Source organism: Pelophylax lessonae (assembly GCF_965119305.1).
Source record: "Pelophylax lessonae genome assembly, chromosome: 8".
Classification (NCBI taxonomy): Eukaryota; Metazoa; Chordata; class Amphibia; order Anura; family Ranidae; genus Pelophylax; species Pelophylax lessonae.
In genome coordinates, this window is record NC_138775.1 from 46,210,486 (window position 1) to 46,222,669 (window position 12,184).

General features: G+C 44.1%; 1 protein-coding gene across 1 annotated transcript in view; it reads right to left on the reverse strand.

Annotated features, from left to right (window-relative positions):
• CFAP20DC (CFAP20 domain containing) overlaps positions 1-12,184 on the reverse strand; it is a 476,046-nt gene that overhangs the window by 436,748 nt on the left and 27,114 nt on the right. Inside the window, exon 2 of the mRNA XM_082266497.1 lies at positions 10,660-10,735. Coding sequence (XP_082122623.1) covers positions 10,660-10,680 — 21 coding nt within the window. The 5' untranslated portion in view covers positions 10,681-10,735. The remainder of the gene's footprint in view (positions 1-10,659; positions 10,736-12,184) is intronic.

The following is a 12,184-nucleotide window of genomic DNA, read 5'->3' on the forward strand; positions in this document are numbered from 1 at the left end:
AGCAATGTTAATCAGCCATAAGCAGCGTCAGACGTTTTTACAGCTTGAAGCTACAGCTCCAGAACGCACTGGTCCTGGGGTTTTTTGCAGCTCAAAAACGCCTATGCCACTTGGAGCTCCTAAAAGGCCTGTGTGTGCATGAGGCCATAGAATAACATGGAAGGGGCATTTTTAAGCTGCAAAAAAAACATCTGACGCTCTTAACAGTAGCTGCAAAAACGCCCTGTGTGCATGGGGCCTAACAGCTGATCCTTCCGTTTGCAGGTCTTTACTTTTCTCTTCTAATGGCTGCAACCTTCTGTGAATTTTGCAGCCTAGCTGGAAAATATCTACTGTGGATATGCCTGCTTTTGTACACTAACATTCCATCAAATTCAAATGCTAACCATATATTTTTATTATTAGTATACAGGATTTATATAGTGCCAACAGTTTGCTTAGTGCTTTACAAAATGAAGGCAGACGTTACAGCAACACTACATTTTGGTACAAGAAGAATCAGAGGGCCCTGCTCATTAGAGCTTACAATCTAAGAGGGAGGGTCAAGTAATACAAGAGGTTATAACTGTGGGGGATGAGCTGATGGAGAAACTAAAAACACAGTGTATGAGTTAGAAGCAGGATAGGCTTCTTTAAACAGAAGGTTTTTCAGGAATTGTCTAAAGATGGATAGATTATGAGATAGTCTGACAGATTGGGGGCGAGCATGGGAGGAGATGACAAGGGACCTAGAGCTGGCAGCTCAGCCGATCATAATGGGGTAAGGAAATGGGTATTAGGTTGCTGAGATTGGTGGGGTCGAGTGAGGCCTTTTTAAGTATGGGGTTGACAAATGCAGGTTTTAGAGGGTTGGGGGAGATGCCAGTAGAAAGGGAGAGATTGAAGATATGAGTTAACCGGTTGCCGACCGCCGCACGACTATATACTGCGGCGGTCAGCCCCGGCCAGGCAGAGTGACGTATCGGTACGTCACTCGCCTGTCACTGACTTGCGAGCCTATCGCGGGCGGGCGCGCGCCCGCCGAGGCGCGCGCCCGCCGCGGCTCGTTCACAGGCAAGTCAGTGCGTGTGACCGGCGGACTCGATGTCCGCCAGTCACACTGCGATCGCTCCTGTGAAGGGAGAAAGACAGAGCAGCTTGTGTAAACAAGCTGCCTGTCAGTTCTCCCTGTGTAAAAGTAAAGATCTGACCGTTCTACTATGTAGAACGGTTGATCTTTGCTTTTACACCAATAGGAATGTCCCTACACAGTTAGAATCACGCCCCTAGGACACACTTAACCCCTCCCTGTCCAATAAAGTTAACCCCTTCCCTGCCAGTGTCATTTTTGCAGTAACAGTGCATATGTATAGCACTGATTACTGCAGTAATGTCACTGGTAACCCCAAAAGTGTCAAAAATGTCAGTCAAGGGTCCGATCTGTCCGCTGCAATGTCGCAGTACCGAAAAAAAAATCGCAGATCGCCGCCATTACGCGTTAAAAAAAAAAACACCAAAAATGACAAAAATCTTTCTCTTTGTTAGTAAACGCGATAACTTTTGCGCAAACCAATCAAAATACGCTTTTTGTGATTTTTTTTACCAAACATAGGTAGCATAAAACAAATTGGCCGAAAAATGTTAAAAAATTTTGATTTTTACTTTTTTTTTTGGGGAATTTCATATAAAAAAATGTGAAAAATATTGTTATTTTTGCAAAATTTACGCTCTTTTTTTGTTTATAGCGCGTGATCAAAAAATCGCACAGGTGATCAAATACCACCAAAAGAAAGCTCTGTTTGTGGGAAAAAAAGGACGTCAAATTCGTTTAGGTACAGCGTCGCACGACCGCGCAATTGTCCGTTAAAGTCACGCAGTAAAAAATCGCAAAAAAACCCCTGGTCCTTTAGCAGCCAAATCCTCCGGGGCTTAAGTGGTTAAAGAGTGTAGGATAGAGCCACTACGGGTGACCATAGTATTTGCGAGGGAACAGGGTCCTGGGGGCAGGTGGTTAGGTGGGCGTAGAAAAAAGTGACTTCCTCTATCGTAGCTGGGTTAAATGAAGGAAGTTTTGATTGTGCAGGTGGAAAAGAAGTGTATGGTGAAAGAGATATCTGTACAGTGGAGAACTTGTCATGAATTGTATCATAGTTACATCCTTGAGATGTAAGTCTAAGAGTCTTTTGAAAGCCACCATACTACCCGCAGAAACCACCTCTTGTGGTAGAGAATTCCACAATCTTGTAGCCCTAACAGTAAAGAACCCCCCACGTTGCCCGAGGTTAAAACGCTTCTCCTCTAATCGCATTGTATGCCCTCGAGTCCTCATGCAATCCCTTCGAATGAACAGCTTTATTTCTAAGCTGAGATCCCCATTGAGATATTTATAAATTGCTATCATGTTGCCTCAGGCGTCTCTTCTCCAGGGAGAATAAATCGAGCGTTTGCAGCCGCTCTTCATAGTTAAGGTCCTCCAATCCCCTAATCAGTTTAGTTGCCCTTCTCTGGACTCTCTCCAGCTCCAATACATCCCTCCTGAGGACTGGCGACCAGAACTGGACAGAATACTCCAGATGCGGTCGGACCAGAGTTTTATAAAGTGGAAGGATTATAGTCTTATCTCTGGAATACATCCCTTTCTTTATGCATGCTAATATTCTGCTGGCTTTGACAGCTGCCGCTTGACATTGCATGCTGTTGCCTAATCTATCATCAACCAAGACTCCCAGATCCTTCTCATGATTCCCCCAAGGGTTCCCCTCCTAACGTGTATTGTGTCTATCTCATTTTTTTAAGTGATTAGTGATCTCCTGGGCAGTGAGCAGGAGAAATGTCAAATCTAAGCCTACTGGACATTAGTTTGCAGGTGTGAGAGGCCCTCCACTAAGTTTTTGCTGGCTTTTAATATCATGGAAAGCTGCAGGCGTCAGAAGAAATAGGTATGGACCTGTAGAGGGGGTAGGAAGCTCTGTGATTTTTGCTTTAGAGGTGTACATGTACTTCAATTTGGATTTTTCTGATCTACAGGCCAGAATATTTAAGGCAGAGGGTCACCATGGCAGACAAACAGCTAGCATTTCCAGAAAGAGGTCACCAATGACCACCTCCATATTTCTTTCATGGCAGGATTATTTAATATTTTTTTTTTTTTGCACATGAGGTTTTCTAGATACGTTATGTAAGAGCTTTCTACACCTTTCATGCTGGACATTATGATTAAGGGTGTTCTCTTTGGAAGAGAGACTCTACAACACGATGAAAGGGGATTGGGCAGGACCAATCAGATTAGTGGATTGGAGGGTATGGAAAAAAGCAATGTCTCTTTTAGAGGTAACTTTCGCCATCTCATTCTCATCAAATCCACCAATTGATCATCAATTGAAACACTTGCAGATGCAAAAAGCCATTTACCCTCTGATATCTCACAATTCCTAGAGACCCCTGCCACTCAGTGCCACAAAAGCTTCTAAAGTCTTGATGAGAGGATGTCTGCAACCCCTAAAATGCATTGGAGAGTATATCTTGCATCAACTCAATTAAGGACTAGTAAACTTTTATCTCTGCATACTATCTAAATTGGTGTGGTGTTCACTTTGTGTTCTTAGATATTTCATGATTCTCTCAGTCATCCCTCACCACACACTGAGATGGCATCAACCCACCTCTTATTTTGTTCTTTGCTTTTTTGTTTCAGGGTGTTTTTATTTTTTTATAAATGTCTGTGTGGTATTTTGCCACAAATGGTGGTAGTTTGATGCTAGGGGACACATACACATCTCTGTTATGGCTGTTATGGCTATTTGCACTTGTGTGTATGAATAAACATGCACAGGCACTTAAAGCACTGCATACTGAGCAGAAGTTGCTGAGTCATCATAAGCTCCTGCAACCCATGACCTGACCTGCGTTCTGACATTCTCTGTTTGACCCAGGGTGCCTCCAGACTTTGCAACAACCTGATTTCCTGCTACTGACCTAGGCTTGTGTCCTGATTTTGCCTTCTGCCTGCTGTTTTTATACCTTTGTTGCTCCCCTAGTATTGACCTTGGATTGGATTTTGACTTCACTACTGCTTGCTGAATTGGTACCTCTGCTGCATGGTTGTTGTTGATGTCTGCCTGTCCTGGCTACGCCTCTACTTCTTGCATCTGTGGGTTTTAGTGCCTGACCTGCATTCCAGCTTTCTGCACTTTATCAGGTCTGAGCTGCTTCAGAATCATAGCAGACCCCAGACTGTCTTCTGACCAAGGGCTATGTCTGGATCCACAGCAGACACCTGTGCTACTTCTTTTCCTGTTACACCTGTAGCAGGTTTTCCAGGCCTGTGGCCTGATGTGGGTCTGCCATTGTTACCGGTTACCTCTCCAGCCCATGTGAGCTGCGACAGGCATCTTGGTTTTGTGGTCTTTATTGTAGAAAAGGGGATGGGAGAAGGGTATGAGTGGGATACTCCTTTAGGCTTAACTAATTACACTTGGGACTTAATCCTAGAAAAATACCCGTTGGCGCTTCCTTGACGCCAGCCGACGCCAGCCAATGCTCCTTAATACTGAGAACACACTGTAGCTCGATAGAAGTGCTGGATCCTTGACAATAAGTCCAGAAGACCCAAGACTGTGAATTGTAGAATTACTGACACTGCTGTACTGCAAAGTCACTGAATACTCCCCTCCCGCCTTGCACTGGCTTGAGGTAGTACACTGTAGATTTCTGTAAAGCTGCAACTCTCAACTGTCACATTCTGTCCAATTCAGGGCCCATATGCAGGTGCCCCCTTTAACCTTGAACTCTTCGGGGTTCACTGACTATGTACCCCCCTCTGTAACTTCAGGGTCCTCAACCTAGGTACCCCCTTTCAGATAACTGGCACTGGATTCCAGAACCTCTTCCGGAGTGGTCCCCTCTGACTCTAGCAGACCCCCAGGGTTAATCCGCAGTACTCACGACCTGTGTAGGCTTTCCTGGGACTGGACCCCTCTCACGCTCTGCAGGCTCTTGGCACACCGGATCCCCTCAGCTCAGCTCAACACTCTCTGGATTCTCAGGCGACACCCCAAGACATCCACCTTCTCAGACAGGAGGAGAGACAGCCGCACTCTCCCTCCTGGGACTCTGCTCCTGCCAAAGACACCCTGTCACGCACTTCCCCCAAACTTATACCCACTCCCAGAATCCTTTGCAGCATAATCTGCCTTCTGGTGTAGTTACAAGTTTGGATGTGTCCCCTGATTGGGCTTCTCACACTGCCCTATGAGAAGCCTCTGACCGGAGCCAGTGGGGATACTTCTACCCTCAGCAGGCACATCTAGAAGCCCTGACACCCTAACTAAATAAATCACAGCCCTGCTCTTAGGCAGACAAGGCCCAGTATACATTTACCTAGCACCTACCTGTAGGGTGCTACACACCCTTTAAAGAATAAGTTAGGCAACGCTCCTTTGGCCCTACTTCTCCTGTAGGTTACAAGAATGCACTTCATTCTGCACTCCTATGACTCATTTTCAGCTGACAGCGGGCTAAAGCGGGCTAAAGTCGGCTGATGTCACTCAGTCCAGCCACTGGATCTATCCCTACTTTATTGTCAGGATCCACCTAGATGCCTGGACGGGCAGCTGGCTCAGCCTCTCAGCAAGCCGCTGGGAGACTAAAACAGCTGCTCCTGCCCCCTCTACAGCCCAGTGCTCCAGTGACCGCTGGAGGGGCAGAGCAGAGAGACTGTGACTGACAGTCGCCGGCTCTCTGCTCAGTGAAGACCAAGAACTGAATGATCAGCGGTCTTTGTTTGCTTAATTCTCGATCTTAGAGGTGGTGGAGGAAAGATGCAGCATACCATCTAGGTGAGTATGTGAGTGAATGTACCTCTCTTTTAATTCTTTCCAGGGAATGTTGGATTCAACCAGGTATTTAGCTCTTTATATCGTTGAGCTCCTGCTTTTAGAGTTTCTTCACAGCACAGCCAATTTACATCAGATAAAGGGGAAATAAGTCTATTGCTGAATTATAGATAATAAAGGGAAAATAAATCTAGCTAATAAAGGGGAAATACTGTGTGTTAATGGTTTTGCACGCTGGTTACAAGTGGTACACATAAAAAAATGTATAAAAATAGTTTCATATTTAGTTAAATAAAACAAAAATAAAAAAGGTATTTAAAAAAATAATAAATGAATAAGTAAGTAAAATTTATAGAACATTACACACCCTTTTAAAGTGTAAAGGAAGTAGAAATGTAGTTGACGGAGAAGTAGAACATCAGTAAAGGATAAAAGGATAAAAGATCTAAAATAGCAAACACTGCTACTAACATCAGCAAAGAAATAGTGGAATGTGTTGGACTAGTTTTAGCCTCTAAAGCATCATAATCCTTTTAAAAGTGAATGTAAATAGCCCAAACAGTTCCACCTCAAATATTTCTTATTATCTGCAACCCGAAAATAAGTACACAAAAGATTAAACAAACACAATGTGTTTACCCCTCTAACGACACAAGCATGAGTCTTACCGCTCTGACATATTCGGTATGAAAACAAAAATTAAATATTCACCAAAAGCAACTCTTGTTCACAGATTCAGATCATTTTTTAGTCGAATTAATATCCTTCTGCGCCAAAGGCAGCAAACTGTTATTGGGCAAAGGCATAACAAACGACACTGCGGCTTATGTCTTCCTGCTCGGTTATTTCGCCTGCGTCTGATGGCTGTACTGTTATTATAAACTTTAAAAGCAAAATAGGTATTTTTCTGTTTGTAAAATCGCTCAAAGCAATTTTCTGTAGTGGTCCAGCGATTTTAAGAATATTTGCTTCACTCTGAGTCACAGGCACCTCTGGATTGCATCTATCATTATCATTTTCTGCTTCAAAGTTGTATATTAAAATAATCACCGAAATGTAGGATGCTTTTTTGTGTTTTGCAAAATGCTCATTTATAGCTATTTGTTTACTCAAATTCCTTTGGCATTTGTTCTGTCTAAAGTTGCCCATAATAACATTGCAGGGTTGTTGAATGATAAGAACTAGTTTAACTTGCAAAGATCCCACTTCTCCCAACAGAGATAGTGCTGTCATAGGAACATATAAATAATAAAACCTTTTGTACGGAGTTGCCATTGTGTTGTACAATTTATCATGTATGATCTGCAGATAAGGAAAGGAAGATGCTCTACAGCACAGGTGTCAAACACAAGGCCCGCGGGCCGAATGCCGTTCACGTGGCCCACGCATCTCTCCTGCAGCTGCGGCACCCCCCTTGTCTCTGCCCCCACCTTGTCTCTGCAGTCAGCAGCAGAGAGGACAGAACTCCTTTGCCAGATCCTGCAGTCCTCTGTGAAGCTGCATAAAAGCTTGTCTTTGCTCACCCTCCCACCCCACCTTCTAAGCAGTCCGCATCAGAGAGGAGGGCAGAACTCCTCCTACAGATCCTGCACCTCTTTGTGCAGCCACAACACCACCTTGCCTCTGCCTCCCCTGCTCTTAGAATTCAGTAGACTCTGGAAGCTGACTCCAGCCCTTCTCTGGTTCTCCTACAGACCCTGCGATTCTTTCCAGATGCACCCGCATCTTTTTCCTGGCAGCAGCACAAGGTAAGGGGGTGCATTGTGATGTAAGGAAGGGTGGAAGACTCTTGACTTCTGATGGTGGGGGGGCTCTCAACATCTCATGTAAGGGTGTAAGGGGGCGTGCGGTGCTCTGGACATCTAATCTTACAGATATAACCGGCCCTTTGAGGGCAACCATAATGCTGATGCGGCCCGGATTGAAATTAAGTTTGACACCCCTGCTCTACAGTTACCTGAGCAGCCGAGAGTTTTGTGACTCCCCTCCATTCTTATCTGCTAATATATTAGAGAAATATCATTGGAGGTATCCCAAAAATAAATAAGAAATAAGGACGGCCACACACAGTTTGAACCTGGCTGAGATTCGAACCGTGTGTGGGCAGGCTGAATGTACCAAGTTGATTGATCGATCAACTTGGGTACAACCAGCCTCCTGGATGCACTTGCGATTATTGCTAGTGGCTGCTATAGCCACTAGCAATAATCACTGTCTTCTCCTAGCGAGGATGGCTTCCCGTTCCGAAACACTACCCCCCCCCCCCCCTCGCCTGGGAGCAGACAATTCCTCAGCATGAGGGATTTCTCTGTCAGGACTATCTGTGTCGATAGGGGAATTGTACAGATTTCTTTCCTGGAACTTGTGGTTGCAGGAAAGAAATTTGCACGGCCTGCCTAAATGTATATATTGTGCTTTGGAGCTGTTTTAAACCAGCCATAGATGGATAGAATTTTTGCCGGTTCAGCAATGACTGGCTAAGTTCTGATCCATCTATGGGTAGATTGGTTATGCAGAATTTATCCATTGATCAACTTAAGTTCAACCAGCCTGTTGGATTTTTGGATGCGATAACTGCTGGCGGCTATAGAACAGTGTATATTAAGGGATGTAGCGCTAATCATGAAAAATAGACAGATAAAGTCCATATAAGATGATATGTATCCACGTGACAATGTAAAACCACACTGACAGTCCTGGAAATGCTAGAGGTGCAATAGATCCGCCACCAAAAGAAGGTCTCCAAAATACCCTTACCAGATCAACGGATGAAAAAGGCCATACACAGCAGATGATATAAATCTGTGAAGCATTGATCCAAAGCACCATATTTTTCACATCCTGCCTTCCATCCCAAGCCACTGGACTGCTTTAGTGATCTCGCAGAAAGACAAAGCAAGAAATGCCTCTCATGGTGTGGTATATCAAACATTAATTTATTAGAATAAAAGAGAGAGACTCACATTACAGCAGAGTGGCAGCAGCGTGTATGTGTGGTAAGTCACTAGCGTGGTTCAGTTTCTAACCAAGAAAATGGCCGCCGCCTTCTTCAACTGCACATGCGTCCGAACATCCACCAATAGGGGCCCACCCAATACGTTTCGTCCCACGTATTGACGTCCTCAGGGGCATCCCTGAGGACGTCAATACATGGGACGAAACGCTGATTAGCGCTACATCCCTTAATATACATTTATTTAGATTGTTTCAGAATTGGTTTGTGTAGCTGCTTTTGCAATTATTTAAAAAGATTTATTTGTGGTGCATAGCGCAGCTATTTTTATATCAGGCTATAGAACAGTGCCACTAACAGCCCCACACAGTGGCACTGACCCCCGCTGATGGCTCCCTACTGCCACTAAAGCCTAGTACACATGGCCTGAATGTTGGGCGGCATCAGCCTGTCCAACAGAAGTTGGCCGACTTCTGTTGATGGGACATGACCGAAAAAGGTCTGCTGACCGGCATCCTATCAGTGCTCTCAGCCAATGGCTGAGAGTGCTGACCAGTGTGTTCTTGCGGGGGGGGGGGGGGATCCCCTGTCAGAACACAAAAGCTCAGCGGAGAGATCGTTGTACTAACATCGGATTGGTAGTACAGCAGCTCACAAGTTCAGTTTTTATTCTTCAGCTTGCTGAGTCGCATTAAAAAAAAAAACTTCACAGTGTGTACTAGGCTTAAAGCGCAACTCCACTTTGGTTGAAAAAAGAACATTCCCCTCTGGGTGATCTCTGTACATTGCAGGGATTTTAACAAACTTTGTTGCAGGTTCCTACCTTTTGTTATTCTGAAGAAGTCCCTGCTTTTTTCTTCGTGCTGAGTGAGTTTAATGGGAGTGGTTTCATAATTATCTGTCAGCTGTGGCAGCTGCAGGGCTCTATTGAGAAAAGCTGCTGGGCCTGTAACCCTTTAGACGTGTTCCTATTGAGAGTATCTCACCAAAAATGACATTTTTGTTGCAGGGGATGCCAGAAATCTGACTTGTATCTTAGGCAGACTTCTGGGAAAATTGGTGAGCCAATCACACAAGCAGGAAATTATGTTTCTGGGGTGTGGCCAGTATACATTCTGTGTACAGAAAAGCTCCAGGTAGCCATATTGCATTGCATTTTCAGAAAATTACAACAGCTGCAGATTAAAAAGGAAAGGTCATTTTTAATAACATTCAATTACAATATGACTTGTGTAGAAATTGTATATGCTATACTATTTTTTTTTTCTTTTATTTGCTATTTTTTTTCCACGAAAGTGGAGTTACCCTTTAGGCTGGGTTCACACTTATGAGAATTGGATGCGGATTTCCCTGAATCCAATTCGCATGTCAGGAGCCTGTGACCGTTTCTCAATGGAGCCGGTTCATACAGCTTCAGGACAGCTGCTGAGCGAATTGCACAGATGTCCTTTGTGTCTTCTGGTCCATTTCAGGTCCAAATTCAGCCACAAATTCGGACCCGAAATCAGACCTAAAAAGGAAAGGATATATTTTTATTTTTATTTTGGAAAGGTAATTTTTAATAACATTCAATTACAATATGATTTGTGTCGCAATTGTATATGCTATATTGTTTTTTCCATATTTGCTATTTTTTTCCCACGAAAGTGGAGTTACCCTTTAACAGGCCCACAAAATAGTTTTGCACCCCACACACTGTACCATTTATTTTCCCTCCCCTGTGCCAATGATGCCTGCACTGTAAAAAGCCACTGACATTGTGCCACCCGCACCCATTTCATTCTTTTTAATGTGTTACAATTGAAGGAAATCTGGAAGGAGAGGGATGTAAAAGCTGCCTTTCTTCATCTTTCTCCAAAAAAACGCTCTCTCTTACTGTAAGGTTTCTCATACCTGATATTCATTTTTGAACATGACGATGCTTCCACCAGCAAATATCTGCGGTTTTTACGTCCAGATATGATTATATCTGAAAAAAAAAATTGAATTCAAGATTATTTATTATGTTAGTGCAACATCATATATGATACTTATAAGAATACGTAAGCCAAACGCTGCCAAGTGCCTGATTCCGAGGCACTGGAAACGGACTATTTGTCCCACCCTGGCTGAATGGAAACGAGAGGTGAATTGGGTTATGGAGGCAAAATAGGGTGTTGACCCTCAGGGGCCAACAGTCCTGGTTCATGGACACTTGGATAGGTTGGATGTTTTATTTGGAAGAGCTTCCGGATAACTAAAGTGATTGGGCTGGGTTTCTGGGGTATGTCTGGTATTCTTTCGGGCCCCGTATCTTCCCCCCGGTGTATTGTCTCTTTCATGACCGTGTCTCTTCCAGGCTGACCTCTTTTCCTTTACTTTCTTTCTCTGTGTCTGCTTTCTTACCGCTCCATCGGGAGCGAACTTTTCTCTCCTCTTGAGTCTTTGTTCTGTTTTTATTGTTTTACTCATTTGCATGTTCAGGATGTGGCAGAACTAAACTGGAATTCCTTTTGTTAGATGTCACGGAGCTGCCGAACCGCCCCAGGGGTTCCTCCCCGGGGGCTGGGCCCAGACAGTTGGACAGGTGTTGCATGAGGTTCTCCTCCGTTTGGCCGATAGGCACACTCTTCATGACGAGAAACCTGTCTTTTGTGTACGTGATCTCTGGTTATTGTATGGCATGCCACTATTTTTCAATGTTAGTCCCGGTTCACACTTTTGCGATGCGGAAACGCAGCGTGTTCCCGCCTCGCATCCGCACCCCTGGCAGTTCACACTGCCATATGCGATATACAGGGGGTGTCAATTAAAAGTTAACAACACCCCCAGTTGAGATCACATATCGCAGTGCGATCTGCAAGTTCGTACAGAATCGGATCGCACTAGTGTGAACCACCATGCGATCTGATTCTGCTGCGGATAAAAAAAGGGGCATGTGCGTGTTTAGTGCGATTGCGGTGCGAATTCAGCCATACAAACTGTATGGCTGAAATTTGCACCGCACAGAGATCGCATGTAATTTAGGAGCAGTGCGCTCCGAATTACATGCGATCTCTGTGATCGCACTAATGTGAACCGCCACTTATACTGGCCATTTCTATTCTGTATTGCACTACTATATATTCTGTCTTTTTGAAAATATGAAAATAATGATTATTAAAAAAAGAATACCTAAGCCATATATTTCTTCAGCTATAACTGAATTGTGCTATGTGTAAAAATACATTTTAGTTATAATGAGATCCACTGATAATGAGCTGTGCTACCACAAAAAAGCAACATTTCCCCCCCACAAGAAAACAAGTCATGTCCCCTTGTTTCAGTAAACAAATGTGCTGTGCTAGGGTGTGCTGAAAATAGGTAAGGTTGCATTTTTATGCAGCAAAACATGTTGTCATTGCAATGTATTGTAGTGCATAGAGCTGAATAAAATGTC